The sequence below is a fragment of the Varroa destructor genome, unplaced genomic scaffold (genome assembly GCF_002443255.2).
Source record: "Varroa destructor unplaced genomic scaffold, Vdes_3.0 BEIS01000002.1, whole genome shotgun sequence".
Lineage (NCBI taxonomy): Eukaryota > Metazoa > Arthropoda > Arachnida > Mesostigmata > Varroidae > Varroa > Varroa destructor.
Window position 1 is genome coordinate 20,238,206 of NW_019211455.1, and position 26,067 is coordinate 20,264,272.

The 26,067-nt window shown below is 40.4% G+C and overlaps 1 protein-coding gene across 3 annotated transcripts in view; it reads left to right on the top strand.

The window, feature by feature from the left end:
• LOC111244544 (ribonuclease T2-like) overlaps positions 1-25,423 on the top strand; it is a 27,189-nt gene extending 1,766 nt beyond the window's left edge. Inside the window, exons 1-5 of one of the 3 annotated variants that reach the window (XM_022791770.2) lie at positions 21,363-21,741; positions 22,418-22,499; positions 22,706-22,897; positions 24,341-24,474; positions 25,008-25,423. In XM_022791770.2, coding sequence (XP_022647505.1) covers positions 21,547-21,741; positions 22,418-22,499; positions 22,706-22,897; positions 24,341-24,474; positions 25,008-25,292 — 888 coding nt within the window. In that variant the 5' untranslated portion in view covers positions 21,363-21,546 and the 3' untranslated portion in view covers positions 25,293-25,423. Of the gene's footprint in view, positions 1-21,362; positions 21,742-22,417; positions 22,524-22,705; positions 22,898-24,340; positions 24,475-25,007 lie in introns of those variants that run through there. The other 2 variants (XM_022791769.2, XM_022791771.2) reach the window with 2 other exon arrangements.
• The last annotated feature ends 644 nt before the right edge of the window (positions 25,424-26,067 follow it).

Here is a 26,067-nt window from a genome sequence, read left to right on the forward strand (position 1 = left end):
GCGTATCGGGGGAAACCAAATAGGGAATAGTCTCGTACCGACTTGTAAAAAAGTCATCAACATTTATCACTTATTTTTCCGGAATTCAACCAAAACCAAGGCAGATGTGCCTTCACATGGAAGGTAACACAGAAAAATATTGTACAGGATTAGCTAAAAAGATTAATCGAAAAAAAAAGTCCGATTTCTTTATAGCCTTCGAACGCACTTGAAGGTACTTTTGTTTCGTTTAGAACTGTTACCTATTTAAGTTCAACTTGTTTTTGTTCATTTCAAATGTTTTAAAATCAATCATTTCATATATGGTTTAAGATCATAATGATCGTAAAGACTAAACTCACCTTACTGATTTTACTGTAACAGCGTTAAATCATTGGCACAGTGTAAAGACGGTGCAGAATACTGCTTCGAGCTTGACTCATCATATGGGTCTATTTCAGGGTTTATGTGAAATTCTATGTAAGACCAGTGTTTTCTGATTCGAAAGGCAATAGAACCGTACATTGAATATTGTGTCTAATCTCACCTTATGAAAAAACCTTTTTCGCAAAAAAAAACTGTTTTCCCTAATTAATTTTTTTGTTATCCTCACATGCAATCTATAGTACAACGATTTCTACTAGATATGGAGTATATAGCCATTATTGTTATGAGAAGTCGTCAAAGAACTCACATTTTCTTAAACTTTAAAAAAAAATATGTCAAATTTTATCCTAGTTCTTTAAAACCTCTCTCTGAAAATACTAACGTTTAATAGTCACTTCCAAATAAAAATTTGATTTTACGCTAATCGAAAGGATCTACCAAATTCGGCCATAGTGAAAGTGCGGTAAACACAGTTAGGGATTATTGTTGTTAACTATAAGCCTAAAGTAACAAGCTGCGCCATTAGTCTATATCAACTTTTGCAAACAGAGAACGTAGACCTTTTTAAGTCTACCATTAAGGTTTGTTCGAACGGGATGTTTGTCAAACCCGCCCTTAGCAAAGGAAGCAAAAAGCTGAACTGGCAACGGCAGCACTCGACAAAAGTTTAATCTATAACTCATGTGTGTGTAGATGAGAGTCTTGCCGATAAATGAATAGCTTTGTTACATTTCGCACTGTTTTTATTTGTAACATACATTTGTTAAACATTTACGCAAAACAACTATGCTGTAGTGAGTTCTCGTAGATTTGCAGCAAAAGCTCGATAAAAAATATCGAAATCTTTAAAACGACCTACTATTAGCATGATCTTCGAACGTCCCAGAACACCTCTTAATGGTCAATTTATCTCGTGACCATATGTACAGCATGCTCGTTTGGCACATGTATCCATTAATTTTCTCTAGATTTTTTAAAATTTTAGCTATTATCCATAATCTCCTTCCGAGCCCCTCCTGCTTTTTTTCTTCAGATTGTGATCAACCTTCATTATTATTTTGTCGTCGCATCTAACGAATTTTTCTTTTATGTTCCGCCAATAGTACATCCTGTCTTTTTGTCTGTTCAAGTCATTTTTGATCACTTTTATAACTTTCAATCTACGCTGGTTGGCTTTGTAGTTACTCCCTTTTTCTCACATAGCGTTTTTGGGCGTCTTACTTTTATACGTTATATACTGTCTAACAAAGCATTTCTAATGTCTGTTGAAAATCTGTTAGTTCTAAGATTGGTAGCGTTCTGTGCTACACTTAAAGCTATTCAACTTTTATCTGCAATCGTGCTATAAACAGTTCGAGCGATACCAAAAATTGAGTCAAAAATCAGCGACTTTCAATCATCATCATTCAAACTATAAGTATAGATGTTCACATCGAGATTTTTCGCCAACGAGTAAATTTTTACAGACCGATATGTTAACCCAACTTCTACCGTATACAGACTAGCTTTTTATAGTATACTATATATACAGGTCGACCAGAAAGGCAACTGTGTATACAATGCTTCAATAGCGGAAATCGCGAACGACTAGTTGGTTGGCCTATCTCCATTGCTACTGCCCGTGACCTGCCAGTGTTAATATCCGCTTCCGCCGCGTTGGCGTAATTCATTTGCTGTGCAGAAAAAAAAAAGATGCGATTGTTGTTTCAATGAAGTTGTATTCGCTAATTTTACTACGGTTGGCAATTTACCCCTCGTTTGTCCAGTCACTGTGCGACATTAAACCAAACAGGGTAAATTTGTCTTTTTTCTAGTATACTATACTGTGTAGCATAGAGCAGGAATGCTAGTATACTGTTTAGTTTTTACGTATATTGTTTGATGGCAGTAGTTATAGTTGTTGGCAGAACGCTATCCATTTCTAAATTTGTCCATTAATGTTGTTTCGTTAATAAATATATAAACATTACTATATATTAGGGTAAATAAAATATGACACAGCGATAAAGTTCATACTGTTATGAATAGTTGCACCATATTCTATGAAATACGTTTGATACTCATCGACAATTTTATGACTGTTTCTTTATATCAGTTCTTCTTGATCGCAACTCCAGTGCTTCATATTTCTATCAGTAAATATAGTTTACCTTCGCTACCTCTAGTCGAATACTAAGTGAACGTAATGTCTCCAGTCTGTTGAGCCATCGAGAACACATCTGCGTGCAGTGGTCGTCATCATCATAGTAGTAGTGGTGGTAGTAGCAGCTGTGCGTGCGTGCGTGCCTGGCGGGATGGGCATGCGTCGACATAGATTGTATTTGCAAGTGCATTTCGACTAGAGAAGCGCTTTTAACGTTTCTGAACTGAAGGTCGTTTCAAGAAGATGTTTTTTTCGCTTCTTCCCTTCCGCTGAGAAAGAAAAAAAGGAAGAGCGTTAAAAAAAGATCTCAAAAACGACCATTCTCTCCCTTAGTCTATTTTCCTGCCAACCCCGAACTCAGATCTTTTTTGTAGGCGTTCGCCTGGAAGCACGATCTAGAAGCATAAAAATATGTCATGACTACATCGGGCATTGGCGTCATCAACCTCCCCCGTCGGTGGAAAAAAATAGACGCATTGGAGAGTGTAGTAGCGACGGGGTCCAACGACGTATTTTTCATGAAGAGCTTGCTTTGTGCTGCTGCTGTTGTAGCGGGAGAGCTACCAATATACTATCTAACCCCAGCTATTACGCGAAGCTATTCGCCATTGTGGCTCTTGGGCAATGCGCTCTTCCGCCATCCACGCTATAGGTGGAGGGGAATGGGGAGTGACGCAAACAATACCACAGCAAGGTTTACATATATATATACTCATCGATACGTCTGTATGTATAGCTGCTACCTTGCCTGCAGTCGGCTTGCCTACCTGGTAAATATGAGGGTACCCCATCGCATACCCAGCGCATACCGAGGTAACGTCAAACGTAAATTTGCTTTTTACCTCCTTATTTATGTCTTCCTCGTGCTGTGGCGTTGTCGACTATGGTGGCGTCCTGTATATTGCTGGCACTTCTTTCACCGAATGGTGGAGTCAAGGAGCTTGCAGTTGGTGATGCGGGCCACCTCGAGGAACTAGAACCTGCGGACCTACTCATCCGACGTAGCTATTGTCTAGCGAGCCTTCTTGCTTCGCAAAGAAAAGCAGAGGTATCCGTTAGGGTGCATCGAGGGGAACGAGTTGTAGAAGAATTATGGGGGGAAAATATATGGGGGATGAGCAAAAACGGACGTAGTCGATCGCTGTACTAGTGCAAGTTGCGGCTGATGGCATTTAGTGTGAATTTTCCGTCATTAACTATAGGTAGCTGAAAATATATGTCCGTAGAATGGTGAATTGTCAGTGAAAATGATCTAGGTTGGAGTATATCATGGCTGACTCGAGGCTACTCGGCGTAATAGATGTAGAAATATAAATGATCGGCGTGCGTATTATATATAAAAAAAAAAAACTGTCTATACAGTAATTAGAAACTACGAAATTGGAGTTTTACTTTATTCGACACACATGATGGCCACGATATGTGGACCAGCGATTCTTTCCACGTTTTCCGTAACGTTTTCCCCAAAATCTGATTCACAAAAAAAGAATCGTTTCTATCGACCACGCTTTACTTATACCTTGAAGATGCTGACAGAAAGACCTTTTGGGTAAACTTAATTTTTTTTCGGGGCAAATCGATCTCATTTAGCACCTAAGTTTTCTTACGCAAATTTTTTACGCAAACAACGATCCATAAAAGCAGCTAACACTTTAGACATTTCCTGTACTACAGGTAGTAAGATTTAGGGGCCCGAAGTTGAGCTAGTTTAAACAAGCGACTTCAATAATCGCTAAGATAAAAGATTCAAAAAAAAAAAAAGATACAAGAACTGTATTGTCTGGACGTCACTTGATAGGAAATTAGGTTTGCGTAAAGGGTCTTCGATTCCAGGGTATACAGATTACTTAAATACGTATGTATAACTACATTTTAAGCTCTTTAATTCATATTACCTAGGCGACAGGTCCGTTTGGTCGTATTTTGCTCTTCGAAGCCTACACGTTGGATCGCGGCTGTAATGGTCTGCATAGTGCATTTGCCCTCAACCCCCATAAAAAAGATCGCATATATCAAAAGCAGATAGCTGCATAATGATCTATTAGGCATCAATGGATGGTTAAGATGAAGATCTCGATCGTTTTCACGGCGCAGCCTAAGTACAATTCGAAATACAGCGTCTGGTTAGCCATATGCATGGACAACTATAATGTTACAAATACTATTTTCGATTATGAAACAAAAGGGGTCACGCGCAGCGGTGTTTTATTTGAAATGAATGAACTCTCTGTAGCTAATCTTATGGCTTCATCGATGATTTAAGTGGTACGTATATAAGGGATTAATAAAAGGATGGTCCTTACACAGCTATCAACGAGATATAAGGAAAATGAAAATTTCATGATGACAAGCATACGTCTAGTCAAAAAGGGGACTCTCGTCTACTGCGACCCTTTTCAAAAAAGATCCACCCTGGTATCGCTCTCCTGTGTTATCTTACCTGCGAGAAACTTACGAAGTGATACCTAGTGGCATGGAAATAAGCTTAACTCTTTTGGCGTCAAACGATTAGAATGGCTTCTCAATAGTTCATTGACCATCTAATACAACTAAGGGTTATTTGCTAATGCCCATGCCATTTAAATTTCCAGACTTATTCAATATTCCAAACTTGTTCACTGACACATAACCATATCCCTCTGACGCATATTTTGGCAGCCTATCAAAAAAAAAAAACATTAAAAATATATTCAGTATATTACATGATGCCGCCATCGCTATGGTCTTTCTCTTACGAAATAACGTCTTATATGATTCGTCCAATAATCTGATATATCCAAGCCATTATGTCTACCGTCTTTTATTTAGAAAGCAACGTTATAGCCATTATTTCTGTCCAGTGTATAAGGCCGTTACAGTCTATAAGTGGTACATAGTACGTAGCACACCGGTTTGAGTGTAGAAGGTTTTGGCCACGCCTTGTGTATTAGCCTATTGACCTAAATAGTCAGTGGGGCTTCTTTGCGCTGCCTCTTCGTACGTAAGAAGCAGAAATATACGGCCACACTTAAAGGATTTGGTCACATTTATGAATGAGCTAATGGAGAAAAGCTACCAAATCCATAGAACACTATCAGACAGCCTATAATTGAGAGACAATTGCCGGTTCCTATTACTAGCTTAGGATTACATTAGCTGGCCTATTGTTCAGTATTTGAGTACTCAGGCGTTGGCAGATGGCAATGCTGTATCCTCATAGGTAAGGCATGCGCACTTAACGGAAGGTAAGTGAAGCAGATGAAATTATTTGTGTGGTAAGATTCTTTCAGTGTTCTATGGGAACAACGTAGTTTTGAGATTTAACCGATACGATTTGCCTCACATAAAATCACATAGGGCAAAAAACGTCTACTTAAAATTTGAAAATAGAAGCTCACTGCGTACATTAACAAAAAGTCGGTAATACCGGTCATGTATATCCCAAATTAACTGATGTCAGCGAAAATGCAAAATCACTGATGAAAAGCAGCTCAAGTTGATTAAAAAAGTATTACTAAACGTATTACGGCTCTCTGTTAGGCTGATTCCGCTTTGCTGGACACGGACTGTTTCGGTGTTTTCTTCTGGCTCTTGCCACTGCCAACGGCAGACCATACGGCAACCTTATAACACGTACCGTGCTACGTACGACCCACTGCATTAAGTTTTGGCGAGGTTTCCATCAATATACGAAGAAACGCCACAATGTTACGCGTCACTTACTCGCCAAGCCCTTGCTTCTGTGGCAGGATAATCAATAGCCATGCAGGTCTTGCGATTCTACTAGAACCGTAGCTTGCCTTTCAGATACGGTGTGTGTACGACCTATAGGCAATGGCAAATATTTTCATTGAATCTCTTCTTATGAACAGTTTATGGTATATATCTCGATGCGTAGGGCACAGTTATTTATTAGACGAGTATGTGTGGCTGTAAACGAAAAAGATAGATATATATATATATATATAAAAGGGTCAGAAAAGTGTTGAACTTCTGTCACGTACCAGCCAACCCGGAACCAACTGGGTCGCGTAGATACTTTGCGGTATACTCTTGCGCTATACTTGCGGTACTCACCTGCCTGTCTGTTATTGGCAGTTAAACTTCGAAACATTCGCACGTGTGAATTACGCTTCGTAATATATTTTGTACATGTGCTTTCTTTCTTAGAAAACAAAGATGGAGTGCTAAAAAGCGTACATCACATGCTGCCTCTGAAACGAATTAAGTGATTACAAATAATGTCAATGTTGCAAAAAAGGTTATAGATAGATAGGTTACAGTACTAGCAATTTTTCACACTGTAGTTTTTTGTTTAGCGAGAATACAGATATGGCTTGATGTAACCTAAATCCAGCTCCGGCGGTCTGCCCAGATTTAGGTTACATCGCAGCCCTTACACGAAGGCCAAACAAAGCAAGATTGTTTCAGTTTGAGAAAGGGGCATTCCGAACTTTTTGATTACTGATTGAAGAAAACATGCCTTATTCGTCACTTAGTCCTTAAACTTGACACACAAAATCATCTTGCTGAAGATTTTTAAATTACAAGTCTTTAGGTTATACCGTAAGTGCGTAAGGTCCTGTACATGGTCCGGTGGCCTTTTTTTTTACACAGTTAACTAACTGGGCTGATTCCGTCACGGCCTTGCTCGACCCATATAGTCCCATAATCACTGTGATGCAGAAAACTGTCACCTATTTATTCGTAAACTTATCCATGATATAATTTATTCAACTGTTACGCACGTAGCATTATTGTACTTTACCTTCGTTATTGAAACTTATTTTCTCGTATTTACATAGAACACTCATGCAGGATGAGTTTATGATCTAAATTTGCACAAGGACTGGTGAACATGTAACTAAGGGAACTTCCACTGGGCCCTTGCCATAATCGACCTGTTTCCTTTAATTTCGTCAGTTCGCTCCCAATTTTTATTATGATTAAGCCTACCATTCGAGTGCAGTCATCATTTTCTATTGTTTTCATTTTCATTTCTCCTTTTCACCTCAGTTGACGTTCCGTTCACAGCGTTGTGCGCTTTACCAGTACGATTCGAGGAAATTATCGCGTTGATATGACGCTTCTATTTCTGTCTTTGCTCCAGACCCGTTATTCAGCATCATTTGCAGCGGCAGTACCACTACGGGCAGTATCGTTACTGTCGAATTTACATAACACAAGCGAAAGTGCGTAGACCGTTGCGCTCAACACAAAGGGGCGCTCAGAGGAGGCGCTAAGTCAGGCTTGGCTACATTTTATATTGTAGTGAGGCCAAGAGACGAGTTACTGTTAGACTGAGGCGAAGCCACGCGTGTGGGCTTGCGGACTCGGGGGCTGACAAAGGGTGGAACGGGGGTTTGCTCCGCTTAACCGCAGCAGGGAAGTGTCTCCCGTAAGTGTATATGGGAAATGAGAGTGCTGCTGTGACAATTTGATTACAGGTCGCGGAGAGGTCCCCTGTAGCCGGCAACAGCAGTGGCCAGCGGTGGCTGCTACAACGGTGGCGTCTGTGAACACAGGGCAAACGAAATGAAGGAAAATGATCTACGTTCGCTTCTCATCCTCGTCATTCTCCTGCGGCTGTTTCTCTTTGATCGTATTCTCTTCGTGTTTTGCTTGTTCACAGGCTTCTGTTGTAGCCGCAAAAGTCAAAGGCGTTATCTTTTTCGCCTTCTTGGCGTTGGTTGTGGCCGCCCGTGCCGTGGACACGGCAGTGGCGGTAGCGTCGGTATGAACAGAAGCAGGAGCAGTCGAATCTGCCGACAGCAACCCAAAGCTGGGTTGCCAGGCCCGGTTGCACTGGGTACGGTTATAAAGGACAACCCATTTGTTCAATGGGGCTGAATCGAGAAAATGTGGGAATGACATTAGGCTTCTTTGTTGCCTTGAGCGCTACACGCCGGCGTCGAGGCTTGAGTATAGAGGCCGCCTGGTTCTCAAAGGGCTCAAGCCTCATCACACTTTAGATGTTTTCGCGTGAGGTCACTGAACACAGACAGCCGCACATTTAAAAGTGAGGGAGAGAGAACATATAGTAAGTGCCGTTCAAACAGGCATGGAGGCATCACACTGTGGCAGGACTGCAGCCACTCGCCAGGCCACGGTCAACACTTAGAGATGCACTCAAACGGCATTGAAATGACGTTGATCCCTTTGGTGTCTCTCTCCAACCCGCTTCATATGGTTCCAATCCTCATGTAACTCTTTCCTCTAAACTTTTGTCTTGTACAACTGTTGCGCCATCCGTGTACACCCACCCGCCCACACCTTCTTCTGTAAGCACAAAATATCCCAGTCGCTTAGCAAAAGTAAGGGGTGTTTGTTACCTGTCGCGCTTTATTCAAACGAAGTCCTAGGCGTCCTGTTGCCACTTACGTAACGGTGGTACCCGTGATTCGCACGAAGTATGCACGGGTTTTGTTTTTGTACAGTTTTGTGGAAGGCCAACGCGTTAGGTAGATGTACGAAGTATTAGTAATAATATTTCTCGCGTAGGAAGGGGTCGTCTACGATGAATTTAATGAGTGACTAATGTTTGTTGTATATGACAAAAGTAATTAATTAGAGCGTGAATACGCCAGTATCTAAGAAAACCGTAGTACATGCATGCCAAACACATTTACGTGAGAGGTACGTAGATGTAGGTGACAGTAAGACGATTGGGGGGGCATTCTTTTTATTCTGTAAGAGAATGTTACTTCTGAAAATTTGTACTATCGAAGTGGCAGAATTTTCGAGATGTGTATAGGTCAGACACCCGGGGCATATCGGATTGCTCGATTTTTTTTCGATTAAATTTTAAAAAGTGAAATTATTTATAAAAGTATTTTGATTTATCTTTTATCTAATTTGTGTTTAATTAAAAAGAAACAAAATAGGTTATTCTCCTACCACAAATTTACCTATTACAGTATTATATTTCTGAAACAGGCCGAAAGTAATTTGCATTTTATAAGTCATTACAGTTAGGTATATTACATAGCTGTTTTGGGGGCTGTTTGGGTCGCTGTGCTTTGCTCACAATGAAACAGCATGACATCGATTGCTTAAGTGATAGAAGAATCGAAGAAATTGACCTACATAGAGGTCAATATTAGTCAGTATTATTAGTGAGACTTTTTATTTTTATGCTAGTTCGTCAACATATATAAAGCTTCTTTAGAGGGAAATCGTGTCGACCGTATTGTGATAGCGTGCTGCCAAGAATAAACGATATATTTAATAAAAAGCAGTCCACTCTGGGTGAACACGACTATGCGGTGTAATTTGTCACGTATAGTACCACACTTCGTACCACAATCGTGAAGAAGCACAATAATCTCCGGCGTAGTCAAGATGACTTTGAAAAATTGGTCGCAGTTACTACAATTCGCGCTTATTGCAAACTTCATTGTCCAGCAAAACTTCATGAAGACCAATCATGATTTTTAATTTAGCTAGATTTGCACGCATTGAATATGACACGTCGTTTTTTCTTAGAAAAAAATGACATTTTTTTCACATAAACACTTTCGCTTTAGTTTTGTTGGATGGTTTGAAGTTCATCAAAAAAATTCTGATTAGCGCCCTATGTAGCCTATATCTCTATATGAACCAAAATAGATAAAGCGTTCACAACAAGCGTTTCCTCAATCATGAATGAATTGCCTTAAATCACGCTTAATTTATAAAATAGAGGTGTCTAGTAGTACATTGTCTATTCTTACTATGGTAACCGTTGTGTTTAACGAACCTTTTTGATTTAATCTTGGCAATATAACTCTTCAAGCCATCAAAGCTTCTATCGAATTGGTTAATAAGTATATGTACTTCAGCTGTCAAGCATATATATATATATATATTTTTCTGCAAGAAAGCTCTCACGCCGTGCTTCAAGAGGTGTTAACACAACAATCAATAGGCCACATCGACCCTATGGACCAGAATCAGCTTCCTACGTAATGCGCTGTTCTTGTCTCTAAAGATTGTTTCTGATATGTAATACCACTGGCAGTAATATGCGTGTCCGAAGTCGCATACGCTCAAGCAATGGGGTCATTTTGCTTAGCGCCAATAGTTTGTTGTCACCGATTTAGCTCAAATACCCACTGTGCAGCCCCGCAGGGCTTAGGAGGTTGCAACCTTCCGAGAGTTAACGAACCGAAAGACTTGCAAATGTTAATATTGCTATAAGACTAAAATTGCTTGATTTCGTTTCCATTCCCTTATTACTTTCTTATTTTTCGCCTAGTATGAAGTCAAAACATTATTTCTACTATCTATTACATTCCCAAGCGAACATGGTATAGGCAGGTACATGTGTATAAGAAGAGCTGTTGACAAACAGTGACAGACAATACGTCCGTCTAGTTCGACATCTTAGAATGGCTGACGTGTCGGTGATTTCTCTTTGGAGATGCAATTTGCCTCTGTATTTGCCAATCTTGTTCCATGCCCTGTGTAAATACATGTATATATTGTCAACACAATAGGTTGGTTTGTTGGCCTTTGATTAGCTTTAAGAGAGAAAACCTAAGATAGGCACAGATTTACTTACGATACTTCGATTGCTCTTGCTCGTTTAAAGATTTATCAACTAGAATGGAACGTATCATTTTAGAGCGATTTGTCGCATTTTTGGGGGCTTATAATTGGGGATTTATCACAACGGTAGAATAGTCATAACGTAACTCGTTACAAAAGTGCCCTTCAGTTTTGAGGAGTATGCCCGATACAGGTACCTGAACGAGCGACGCCATTGGCTTTTTGCGCCCAGAGAATTATCCGACCGATCAAAGCCTTCCAATGAAATTGCTCGAAAATAAACCTGCCCTAATTAGAGTTATTTTTCAAAATTACTGTGTTATCAAGTAACAAGAAAATGCTGTCAACGTAAACTGCTACAGTGCCTTAACGGTTATGAAGGAACAGAGGCGCGATCAGTAAAATTACAAAACCAGCAGACTATTTGATCCTATAGCTACAAAGGCAAATCCATGTCACTAGCGTAAATCAGAGATTGCTTCGTTTTGACTAGGAAATGCGGTAGACAGGTATGACCGTAGTGGTTGGTAAGGTTGTATCATAAACGCAATGTAACTTCACAGCAGTAGGAACTTGGCTCAAAAAAGTGGCACATGAACCTTATGTCGCCGAGATTGATGATCGTAATCAATCAAATGTACCGATCGCGTCTCTGTCAGCGTACGTTTAAAAAACGACAGAAATCTATTGATTATGAATTGATAGTTGGCACATTATACAAGATGGTACACGCCGTCTTTACTGGATGGAGCTTGAATCGAGATTTCGGCTTTATCTTTATAGATATATAAAATAAATTTCTCATAAATCGTTCTTATAAAAAGAAACGTCTATTTTGTATAGATTACTTAGCTATAAAGATCACAAATAATTGCAGCTTTTCTTTACTCTATTTCAGAAAGTTAGCCTCATCTTTTTACGAAAACAAATATTCCGTTCCGGTGGTTAGCTTCGCTATGAACTTTGTACCGCAAAACATGTTTGAACATCAAGCCTATCAAGTTGAGAGCTACATGTAATGGTAGCTCTATGGTTACAGTGTGTTAAGACTGGACGTCAGGTTGACGGGCATTAGAGCTCAGCACTTATATAAGAATCATCTAGTACAATTACTAATATTATAATCGTGATAGCGTAGAGAAATAGGTCGAAAAACACGAAATTTTGAAACTGCATATTTCTAACCACTGAAGATGAAAGACGAGAAGCACCTCTTACCTCGTATACCTCTATTTTATTGATGGACCTTTCATTCGTTCATCCGAACTTGCCATGAGGTCTTCTATGGTGTTGCAGCCGTCTGTGGACTGAGGTTCCTGCTAGTGTAGTAGAACACCTGCGATGAGACCTGATTTAAACCTTCGTTTCCTGTTACGTCTAAGGAAGCCCCTTTAGTAAAAAAACCATGGAAATCAGACGCGACACAGTGACCTGGCAATATCTGATATACCGTAATTACTTTCCCAGATCTATTGGATAAATGTGGCGATTTTAAAGCTAAGTACGGAAGGTGGATAACTACCGCGGCGCATTAAAAAAAAAGGCACGTATTTATTTACCGTGCACTTCTTAGATCAATATGGCTGGATTGGATGTATTGAGTTATTGATACTTAGTAAATAACAGCTAAAAAACAATATATTTGTTTCCTGTACTTTACCATTGTGCCAATTAACATTCGCATGTTGGAGTTGAGCTGCTGTGTAGGATAATCTGTCGCTCGACAGCTACGAGCCAACGAAATATTTCAACAAACGACGGCTATTGCACCTGAATGATACAAAATCGACAGACTTACTATGACTGTAACACACATATGGCGGAGACGTGATCCCTCATAAGCTCAGTCTCTACTTCCATTGAATAGGCATCAGAGTCTGGACCAGTTGGATATGTACATGCTGGCACGATGAAATACGGACGACCCGCCTGTTGTATCTTGCTTGAAACAAGCTTTGATATCAACAAGAACAGCCGGTCTTAAATGTGTTCAAACTCAACGCCTTCAAGGTATAGCCATTGAAGGCATGCCTCGTGAAGTAACTCGATTTCGGTGCCGGTTAGAGCACCGATTACAGCCATATAGCAATAATTCACAGATGGTGCAACGATATTCCGTGGTCGCAATAGTAGCTAGGTGGATCCGTGGCCGGGAAACCGAAAGGAAAAAACGCAACGAATAACTACTGCAAGCGATTTTCATGACAGCGAGTTTAGCAACAGCTGCATCCTTCATTCTGCATTATCTCAGCTTGGCACGGATAAAACACATTGGGAAGACTTGCTGGTACAGATTGAGCGAATACTGTTGTAGAAAGGCTTAGGTAAGAGGGAACAGTATTGCAATACGGGTGTAGAACGATATTGAATGTAGAATATATTTCTTTTTCAACGTGCATTATTATTATTGTTGTTGTCAGTATAAAAGTCCGTCGTTAGGAAATAGTTGTAGCGAAAGCAGCCGGCTTCTTGTAAGTAGATTGTCGTTATAGATTATTATATATTTTGCCTTTGGTTCGGGGAGCTGATATCTGGCAAGGTTCCCCATCATTTTAAATCAGCGGTCGTGTTAATAAATGTATATTGTAAGCGCTATTTTGTTGTCGTTACAGCGCTCTGCCGCTGAATAAATACTTTGCAAAATCATACTCGCCCAGATTCGAGGACGGTTCTATTTTGCGGTTCTCCTTTGTATGCTTAACGTAAACTCCTAGCGTGAATATTTTGCTAAAATGCTGACATAGGACACGTGGGGCAAACGTTTTTGCCTGTCTACTTGTCACAAGTCGATCATGAGAAACAGGTTCTGCCCACGACGGGATGCTTCTGTTGTGGCTTTTTGATAGCAGAAACGAACGGTGAAGCTCTCTTTGATCGAAGCAAGGCAAGATAGCATCGTAGAATTGAGCACATCCCTCTTTAGTTCTACAAGATTTTGGAATATATAGTCACTATCCTACTTATCCTTTTGGTAAATTGTAGCGTCAACTAGATCCAACATGGTTTTCCTACGCGTCGTGATTGCGTGCGATCGCGGTGAGAAATTAGAAAAAAAGAAAGTTGTTTCTTGTGAATGGTAAATTCATAGAAATTATCAGCAACCCCAGTGTGTCGAGTTTTACGTCTGGTGCTGCCGTTATGCATTGCTTCAGATGGCTATGACCGAGGACCAAACAAAGGGTATGTACGCCCAAGACTACCACGTGTCTCAAACTTAAGCAGGCTAATGGCCAGCATGACGCGGATCAGTAGTCTACGTAAATGGTTCTCAAGAGAACCGTTATCTATTTCTCCGAACCGCTTATCGATCGTTTTGGGTAACGCTTGGTTTAAGGAACCCAATCATTCTGTTGGAGAGCTAAGCTTACGAATGCTTCCACGCAAATTGACGTCAAAATAATTTTTTGATGAAAACTATGGCGGCCTGCTATGTGTAGATCCATGCGTAGCAATGTATAAAATACGGTTTTACTATATAAAAGTGATACATACATTGGTGCTGTGATGATCCCAAAGCATCCGTCTCGGATGACCCCAAAACGGCAAAATTTCTTTCTTCGTAGCTGGTTTGGCCCTATAAAAAAACTTGACGAAAAACTCAAATCAAGTAAAACGTTTGAGACTTTACAAGGTCTATCGACACCATAATAACGGATAGTGCTGCTGAGTTTGCCATATTTGTGTAGTATTAGGGGTACCAGATCTGACAGGTCTGAATATACGCGCGAGAGGTGTTTATAAAGATTTTTTCACGCAAAAGTGCCTTCATCGCAAAAGATGAGTGAGATAAGGCGTCAATGAGGGTACCGTGGCTACAAGGAAGAGTACGCGTACTCTGCGGCTTTTGTTGTAATATCCAAAGGGATTCCGAAGCCCGCAGTTAACAGCTACTCCAGACAGAGAACCCGCCAAGAAAAAACCTAGCTTGTCGACAATATGCATTATATGAATGAAGTTATTTACTCACACAGGTTAGTGTCGTTGACGGCACTTGACCTTCGCCATTAAGAGAATAGTATCCATAAATTTTTCCTTTGAATATGGAGTACTCAGGAAATAAGCCTCGTATCTCATTTACGGACTTTAGCTGAACTCGTTGTACACTGTATTGAAGTATTGCTTCGAGGTACCAACACTATGTTGCATACTTAAGCTAGTACCTGTTTCTAAAAAATCGTATGTTGCTAACATGCTCTAATGCTAGAAATGGCGTATGTCAGCACGGGTTATACCTCATATTTTTCCACAGCTGAGGATTAATCAAATGTTGTTGATTCCATTCGTTACCACTTGCTATCCAATATTTGACAGGCCCTATTGTCCCTGAGCGGCCTGGTGAAGGTTTACACTCCTACTGATAAGACAAGCAGCTGACAATTGCAAGCGTCTTGCATGCGACATCAATTTAACGTCTTTATTTTATATACAGTTTTAATCCTAGATCTCTTATAGATATAACCCTTAAGCTAGCGTTAAGTATTCCGCGCAAAACACACAGTTTTAAGCAAACGATTGTATAGTAGTTAACAAACAGGTATTCAAACAGCTAATTCATAGAAAAAAAACACGATCTCTGTTCTTACTTAGTAGAAAAGTCTCGGCAGAAGATTGCTACAGGGGCAAATACAGTCGTCTTTTAATACCTAAGAATTTACTGGCATCGGGACCAACCACAATATTATACGTTATCTGCTATAAGCTTCAACTACTTCAAGGTTTTAAGTCGAAAGGTTTTTTACGAATCAACTGAGCATCACTTCTATGCGCCGTCGGTAGCCCACTAGGCACGAAGCTCTCAGGTCCAGCATTTGTGCAAGCGATTGCAAATCACTGAACTGGAATTTGGCTGCCGACTAACTTTATAGGATTATTTTACTGTTGTTTCACAGCACCTATTTGTAGGACCAATAAGTTGGAAAGCGATTTGCAACGGTATCTCGAGCCTAGGACTTTCTAAACAGTGCAATCTGCTACCGAAAGCAATTTATGAAAGCAACGAAGTTAGACGTTTGATCTTCCAGTATATTTTCAATAATAACTAGGCTTAGCGGAGGAAATTCCTTTTGTTATGTTCATAGAAGTAGATTTCTATAGTTAGTGAGCCATTTTCGCTTAATAATTTCTGTGTACGTTTTGGTATTAGTAAAAGGTTTTTAGATCTGTGGCGTGTAGTTGTTCAGAATGCTAAACGGAAGAATGTACGTACAAATACTCACATGTATATGCTAGGGTCCGCGGTGGAACACCTGTATAAACAGCCGGGCTATGTAATCGTTCAAGAACTGCATGGGCACCATATCCACAGCCTGAAAAAGATCCGACTATCATAGGTGCACAGAAGCTCGAGTGTTATGTTATATTGTACTCGTATGCAATGTGATTGTCAGTCAGAGGTCTCAGCTGCTAGTGTCGTCATAGCATAGGGTAGCGAAGTTTACTGGGCAGTATGTGACCTTAGCACTCATACTGTCCAGTAAACATGGTACATATGCATGTAAAATATCTTATGAATAGCTGAGAGGCACGTATTTTACGAGCGCTATTGGTCAAAATGAGATTAGGCTATAGTCATTAGAAAAAAGGAACTGAAAATTGTGTTATTTCGGCAGGGCTTCAGTAGAGCGCCGTGACGTACCAAACGTTAGCTAAAGTTCCGCCATCTTTCTCTCAACACCATATTTATTCGTATGCCTAGTTAGACGTGTACACCACTGAAAATTTTACACATTGAAACAATCTAATAATTTTCTTAGGTACCAAGTAGTCGACATTTTGAAATATACCGAAAAACTCAGTCTAGGTTAGGCCACTGTTTTTTTTCATAACGGCCCATGTTTTCGTTTACCTGATCGGGTCAACCAGTCAGACCAACATTCTTTTTTCTGCGGCCTTTTTAAAATGTCAGATGGTTACTAGAGGGAAAAGTTCCCCAGAGACCTATCTACAAACGAGGATTACTGAGTGAGCGCAGCAAGTTTCGCTTCTCGTCCTTGTTCGAGGCCCGGTGCCACCACCCAGTGTCATTCTAGACGATAGCCTGACGAGAGGAAGCTTGCGAAAATCTACGTTGAATTTTTGAATGGGCTCTACCTACGCCTTTCTCTAGATTGAAGGACTGCACCCACTCGGTTTTCTATCTTGTCCCGCACCGAACTTCACTTCCTACCGAGCTGGTCTAGCCCGAACCCCATCTAAATGATCAACGCGCACACAATAATATATTTGAAGCTCAACAACAATTTGTCGTCATTGTCGACACCACTAGTTTTGTGACTTCTTCGTCTTCCTTCTGAGGGGTCACCTTCGTTCCCTATTTTGATGTGTCTGTCTGAAAGAGCAAAGAAGATTCGGCAAAAAGAAGCGGTAATCGAAGTAGGAATAAGATGTTTCAGAAAAGTACAAAACATGGCCGAGGACTGGGAAGAAAATGACAAAAAGCAATGACGTTATAGGAAAGAGGCCTTCTTTTTTTGCCAGAGAGAAAGGATCGGATGCTCCTTTCGTTGCTATAGAGCCATTGTGCTGTGGAGTCGGTGTATAGGCTATCGATGACGATGACATCGTGTCAATGTGGCCGCAATACGCCTTGCAGTGGACGGCATTATAAGAGTCCAGCAAACGAGGTCGAGACATGTCTCAAGGGACCTCTAACTTGTCACTGTTTGCCGTGTGTAGCAGTCGTGCACTATTACTTCTACTACCGTTTTGGGTTCTACATAGCATGTTTGTTTAGACTAACAGAAATAATATCGTGAGATTAAGACTGACTGTAGCAACAAGAGATGACAGTTAGAAATGTGGCGATACTGTTTTTATAGCCGCTATGGGTAAGGGAAACGCGCTCTAATTGGTATACAATGTGCTTGACTTACCCGTTTTCCTTTCCCAGGCTATTATTGAGTAAAAGGGAAAATAGATGATGGAACGAGAGGGTTGACTTTCACATCATCATGTATATATCATGTTGGTATTTCCGACTGGACCGAAAAACTGCCCGGGTGTTTTCATCGGATGACTCATAAGGATTCTCGACTCTAAAGCCTAAAAGGCCACTTAAGAGTAACATGTTTATTTATTTAATATATGTAATGGACATATGCGTTATATACTTTCCTTTATTACATTTACATGTGCAATACTGAACTTAGTATTTTAGGTAAGTATACATTGATTTTTGACGTTCTTAAATTTAAGTAAAGCTTCAAGACGTATGTTTTTCCTGTTACTCACAGTGTCCAAATAAAAACGCGAAAAACCTTTCAGACTGTGATTGGTTACTGGTTTAGGTTTTTATGTAGCATTGAAACATGTCAAGATACATTGAAAGACTAAAAAAGTGTATACTTGTACAAACAATACGTCCGTATATACAATAACTAACGTGAAGACCCTCATTACGGAAATATGTCAAGCGGCATAGCATAGTACCGTTACGGAAAGCTTCAGTCATTGATTAGGAGCAAAAGCTACTACGATGAACTCATGGGAATGAACTATTATTCGCTTGAGCGGCTAATGCAAACAAGCAGAACATAGTTAAGGGTTACTGCTGGATATATATTTTTTGTTGAACATGGACGGTTCGGAAGCCGTTGATATATGTAGGAGCGTACAGGACGATAAGATCGTTGCTATCATGCAGAAGAAGTCCAGTTGAACCTATGTACGATACATGTATACAAAAATGACTGTCGCTTGTGAACGGAGCTGGAGGCGTCGTGCACGATTTAGTCCACTTAGTAAGGATTCACCTGTCTACTCGGTAGGGTGCGCGCACTCCGCCTAACGACGAGGAAAAACGTACTTGTTAAGTGATAAACAGCTGTTGGTAAATGATCGATCGATGCTTTTATTGTATGACAAGGATACTTAAACATCTATCCATTTATTTACAATTTATTAATTTAAATTCACAAATAATACATTTCTTAACGAGCGCATATGCTATAATTACACTCCATAATACTAGGTGACAGTTTTTCTTTGCTTTGAGTCTGAACTAAAACGTTGGCGCCGTTTTTGCGTAAAATTAACAAATATTATTTCATACAGTATGAATCATAGTAATAAAATGCACACAAAATTACAGTGAAAGCATAGGCTGTATTTTAAGGTATACCGCTTCGTTGTTTTGACATTCTAAGAACAATAAAGTTTATTTAATAATAAAATGCAGTCCAAAGTTATTGACCGAATGGAACAGAAACTCCTCGTATAATACATAAAGATCTGCAGTGTATCACGATAGGACATGTCTGAGAATACGCAGTGCTACAATAAACTCGAGGTCATCGACGAACGAAGGATCACGCCCTTGAATCCATCTACTCATTCGTTATGCAGAAATACTGATTACCTGTTTGGTATAGGCGATAGGTATAGATTTTATTTAACGCAGTAGATCCACGTTGGTGACTTGCATCTGGACTCGATTAGGTTAAGGAAAGTATGTACACTATGCCCCTTAAAAATAGTATGTATCGTACTACATCGTACTATATCGTGCTACATCTAAGAGCGTTACAATTTTTCTAAAAGTTCTTTATAACATTTTTCAAGTGAAGTTTTTGAGGCCCGGAAACAATTATAGATTTTGGCTAAAACAAACTATTTGTATAAGTGGATATAAACGTCAGACTTTTCTAGTCGTTCACGTTTAAAGACCGCTAAAATCGACACGGTTGATTATGCCCTGACGTCTCATAACGCAAATGCTTTGCTTATAAGGCACTTGTTCTGGTCGAGGATACTGTTCGCCTATAACAAGGTCTTGAGTCAATTAGTCAAATTGTATACACTTCCAAAGAAAATCGTGAGCGGGAACCACACAAACTAACGAGGTCGGCACTCTCCTCCATTCTAATGCCCGCCCATTCTCGTAGATTTCCTAGCGCCATCGTGGCAGCACTAATACTGGACAAAAAGAGCAACAATGGCCACCCGCTACAATTGGCATCCATCTTTGAACGTAGTCTATATCGATAAATTCCCAAGTCCACTAAACTCAAGTTGGTGCGGCCTGACCCATACGCAACCCGACATCTAAATTGGCAATAGAAAAAATATGGCCAGTCAGAGATTCCACCAAGAAACAAAAAAAGAAGTGTTAAACACACGATTTTTTTCCTTCTATTTATTTACATATATATATACAATGCCCCTCACAAATTCCCAACTCAAGTCTTACTAACGATGCCATTTCTGGTTCCTGTTAAGGACACTCTAAGGGAATGTATGCTGTCGTATACCGTCATTCACATAACATCTGACCCCATTCTTTCCGTTTACAAGTCGACACCACAGGCTCTAACGTGGAATGTTTGGCCTACGGCAGCACGATTCCCACAACAGAACTACCGTCAGCAGCTCCAGCGAACGTACCGTGCTGGATCTGTAGGTGGAATTGGGCTTATCCCTAGCAGCCGCATAGTCCAATGTTTGATATACGAGCGCGGTGGTCTATGGGGGTGTGCAGATTTGACTGTGTGGCACGAACCCGTGAACGTAGTGTCGTGGTAAATGAGACTGTAGGGGGATGGATCAGAAGCGGTTTAAGTGCCTTGCCAGCTGCTTTCCGGACGATAACTGAAGCTAAGACCCAACTCTCTTCAGTGGACTTTGCCAAGCTGCCTGCTGTACTGTTCGACGAGGCTCAGTTCTGTGCTGGACAGCGATGGCGGGTACTAGGCGGACAAAAACGGGCCATTTACAACGCTTGGCTCCGTCTAGCTTAGAGCGGTGAAAACAGTCGTCGTCCTTGCAAAGTGCCTTGTTCACATTGTCCTAATGAAGCTGCTATTGCCAGGAAGGTTTAATTGAGTCGTCTCATTGGTGACTGGAGCGTCGTAACAGCAATAACAATGATGACGTCAACAGTGGTACCTCTCATTTCACGTTTAGCTCACGCGTAAACTCTAGTCTAGTCAAGGACAAAGACAACTACGAGATAGGACAAGGTACGTTCATTGTACCCGTCAAATGCTGATACGATTATGGCGGTCATTATCGCCATTTTGATTTAATGGTTGATCCACTGTTCACTTTGGTCCTTGTAAATTCGAAAAACTCGACCCAACTTCCCACTATAACCCTACATTTAACTTTGGTCAAGTGCAAGGGACATATTACCCATAAAGCGTCCAGAATGCGCGACGCTCTCGCTCTCTCGTACCTCAATAAAACTACAACTGCAAAATTTGTATCGTTGTTTTTTCTCGTTAGGACCGATGGCCTGCCAGAAGTGCCTCACGCAAATTAAGCATAATGAACTGACAGCTCACGGCTGCAGTTCTATCACAGCTGACTATTTTTTCCCCTCTAACCGTATCTGAGATAAGTCAGTGATCTCGCCTCATAACGAATTGACGATAGCGCACTTTATACCGCGCACACTATAACCTCAATATTTATCTGTGCAAAGAGGATAACGAATCAAAAGAACTCGATCATACACTCGGTATTGTCAACCGAACCAATTTTTCAAGTCAAGAAATTAAAGCGGTCAACAAGAAAAACTGACACTTCTAAAAATGAGCAGAAATGAACTATTCTGGCTCCGCTGTATAACGCTTTCTATGGTCTTGTTTCTAGTAGTAAATAAAGCCTGGGGCATGGATGTGTTGGGCTTCGGCGCCCAGACACACTTTTGGAAAGAAGACGTTCAGCCAGCGGTTACCCTAGTTATGACCTGGTTACCAGGAGTTTGCACCACGCCTACCCACGAGGTAAAATGATCGCACCGTTCGAGTAAAGACTGTGCTACATCCGTAGTATGCAAGCTGTTAGGTTTCTGTGCTTACAAGTTTGCTTCGAAAATGCTGACCAACTGACTCCATAAGTTATTCGTGTCCCTATACGTTATCTCTCCACGCTGGTGCGTTTATTTCACGCGGCGATGTGTGTGCGTTTGTTCCTAGAACTACTGAGGTTTACGTTGCTTAGTACACTCATATGGTAGGGATTGGAATGGGTGTTAACGAAATAACAAATAAGAGAATGAAAGGAAATAGCACGTGAGCCACAGTGAAATTCATTGTGTATAAAGGATTATATCTTGTAAATGTTACTATAATAATTTTATATGACAATTTTTAACGACGCGTTTCCGCCGGCCGGTCGTATCTGATTGCCGAACAGATCTAACCGCTCGAAAGTACGCGCTTCTTCCCACTGTAATATACATTTGTCTCGTTTAACTGAACTTAGCTACGAGAAATAATGAAAAAGGCCGTCAGGAACTTTTTACAACAAAAGTGCTGTATAGATATAATCTTGATTCATATTGGATTTCTTTTCGCTCCGATTTTATCTATTAAGCCATTTCGGCATCATCCATTATGCCCATATTATGTTGATCTGGACGCGTTTTTACTATCTTGTACAATCCCGTTCTACTTCCAGATAAGCTCAAAGCCACCTTGTCGAATTGAAGCCCTCCGTCCATTCTGGACGATTAAAGAACTCCGCGGAACTCTAAGAGATTGTAAACCTCACATGAAAATTTTCGGTAAACGATATCGTCTCACAACCCCCATCTAACGTTTACGCAGTGGATGAGTTTACCTTTAATAGGCTAAAGCTAAATAGCTTATGAGTATTACTATTACCAATTGAAGGAGGTCGGTAGCTTATAGGTCGTCAATTGCAATACACACAAACTGCTTGCGTGTAATATTGGCTTAATTTCAGTTCCGCATAGTCTCCGCCCTCAGCTCTATCGGATGTGGCCAGCGGTGTTTGAGCCGAGCTCGTCGTATATCGAATTCTGGGCGGCCCATTATCGCCGAGATGGCACATGCTTCGACCGCTATTCGCTGTTGGGAACACCTGTCCGCTTTTTCCAGACCGCTTTGTATCTAGCCCAGCGACTAGATCTGATGAGTTCGTATAATCTCTATACTATACAGTAGATACGGCCAGCGCAATGAACGACAATCAAGCATTTTAATATCTTTCTCTAGTAATTATTCTCTGACGACCTGAACTAGACATGATGTATCGTGGATATAACCTTCTACACATGCGTTTGCGAAACCCAAGCTATCAGGCAGTGACGTTACCGTTTCATCATCCTAAAAAAATACTATTAAGTCCTTTTTATTTCATACAGCTTGTGTAATACAGTATTCTATATTCATCAAGGTCGTAGAAGGATGAACGTACAGGTCACCGATGTATCATTCCTTTGTCCCTAAACGCTGCAGTTCATGAGAGACGTCACTTAACAAAATTGTCGTGGTAAAAACCCAGTGCAGTTGAGGCCATGCGCGTATAGAGGAGCCAACACTTTTCCATCTAAGACACAAATTAGTACTAGCATTAGGGCAATATGATTTTGTATTCATCTAACTTCTGGGGGGGGGGGGGGGGTGAAGACCGAGTGTCTGCATAAGATACGATTCTGCATTTCTATGCTGAACCTTCAAGCGTCACTGGACTAGAAAGATAATAGAATAAGCGCAGAGGCACGGGTAGCACAATTCTCGCTTAATAACGACAAGATTATAAAAAAATAATAACCTCTTCGTCTGATTACACGATATGCTTCAAGTGATGAAAGAGATAAATTTATATCACTTTGCTGCTGTTCCGTGTGTCATAAATGAAAAACAAGGCCTGCGATTTTTTTGCTACTTCATGAAGGTCGTTGTTTAACCACCGTAATCACCTGATTCAAGTTTAGAATGTAAACAAACAAGTTTCGATTACTGTTGTAAGGGTGCACAACTTCGTTCACAATTAAAGTTCTGCTGAATTGGTTCTCTTTCACTACGCCGTATTTCAGTATTGGGTATTTAGGATTTTATTAAATGTTAACATACGCAGCGTTCATACTCTGTTGGTTCTAGAGGAATTGCTTTGCTTTGTCTTGTCGCACGAATATAACAAGTTAGGTTAGGTTAGTTAGGTAGGTTACTATTATGTATGATCATAGGCGTATTGTTCATGCTACTTTATGCGGATTTTGGCGTTTAAATTGAAGACTACGGCTCGGCATTTCATGTTTTCGATGGTAAACTTGTTCTACGCTGAAGTAGAGCGCTATTTCTAATATGGTGCTTGTTACGACGCCGCAAGTGTCATTTAGGTAAAGAGCCCGTGATCCCTGTTTCCTCGTCTGAGATAAGCATTAGTCATTAAAGTCATCACCCATCATCTGCCGTTAACCCCCACATCAAATGCCTGAAGTACCAAAATAAAGCTAAATATAGTTTTATTTTGGTAAAATTTCACGTCCGCATCGAAGCGTTCTTGTCAATCGATGTACACACCATGAAGCAGAGTTCTGTTTCGCACAGTGACTGAAGAAAATGTCTATTGTAGTTGATCTGATGAAGGCTAAATACGTGCCATCAATTCACCCGTATGAAACGCGGCGCTTCGAAGAAGCTCTTCAAACGATCCATGGAGCTAGAGTTCGATTACGATGTCCTCGACCAAACAATTTTCTTGAGGAGGTACATTTTATTATTGCTAACCGCTCTTTTTCTCCATTTAAAGAAAAACAAGGCTTATTTCTTTAATTGGTTTAACGATTTCAACCTGACAGAGCTTCATATGTCCAAGTTAATTGTATTTAAACGCAGTTGAATTAATATGTTTAATAATTGTTTGTCGACGGATGCCCTTCAGGTTTTGAACCTTTCGATGTCGCTCTTAACGAGGAAAAAATTTATTGATCCCTATGGGCAGCTATAAATACATACAGTGATTTTGTTCTTTCCAATCCCTATCACTTCTTTGAATTATGCTGCTGCTGCTGCTGCTGCTGCTGCTTATAATTGTCAGGCTTCCTGCCAACAAACACTGGGCCAATATATCAATAATGACGTTAGAAGACCTTTTTTTTTTTGATTTCGATTTGGATCCCTATCACAGCGAATCATAACTTAGCGTCTCACCCTAATGCTTACCAAAACTTGATGTAAAAAAGTTGTACTTATTAGTGACAACGATATTTCCCATCGACTTTCCGTATATGTTCGTACAGGTGGAGTTCTGCATGGATCACGAATTGAAACCACGTGACTGTAGACGTACTTTTTTCAAAGCGGAATGCGGTAACCACGTGTATTACCCACCACCTCCGCCAGGCGGCGACCAGATTTATCCGTATGAATATTCGGTCGTTCCAGATCAGGCACAAGTTAGTCGTCTAGCTAGTTGCAAGACAATCGGTGGATCAGGTAAGAGCTCGGCTGCGGAGAACTTCTACGACGAGCTGTTTGGAGAAGACGACAAAGACAATTACGGCGATCTGAGTGCACGATTCTAGTGAACCATCAAAACAGCCACTAAAAAGAACAATTTTGTGATCACAATGATTGGGTTCATTCGAATCAGATACGATAAGAATGGTAACAAAAAAAAATCCAAAATGCTTTAATAAATATCAATTATGTTACAGTTATTGATTTTTATTTAGTCAGATCTAGCAACCATCTGTGAGGTGACAATTATGCACTCATTAGTAACCGGTAAAAACATTAAAAAAAAAAAAAAAGATAGTGAAGGAACAAAATTGATTTGCTGGTTAGCTGAGGTGCTCGAGTCAACGTGAGAAACGTATGGGACTACCCTGATTCAAAATCAGTTAAAAATCTACGAGGAGGCATATATTCTTTCCGTCAAGCGATATATGATTCTTGAATTAAGCAATGAGAAATTGTCGTATCTAAATAAATTATTTGCTGGATATTCTCAAGGCTTCTCCTCGTATTCACCTGGGACACTGCGAAGTCAAACACTTCAATTTGGTTGACCATTCTAGGGGTAATCAACGTCCTTACTGGGATAAGAGCAGCGAAATCTGCGTCATGCAGGACCAGTTTATGAGATGACTCATTTTCGAAGTTGGGTCGAAATTGTTTCAAATTGCTTAGATTTTTTTTTTTTTATTGTTTTTAGAATTACGCGACACAATTTCAATGAAACTCCAACCAACAACGTGTATTCGCTTCAGTCTGCAGGATCAACTAGGATCATCTTCATGCATGCCTTGCAGGCCGCCAATAATAGCACATGCATGAAGGCCAAATAAGCATAGTAAT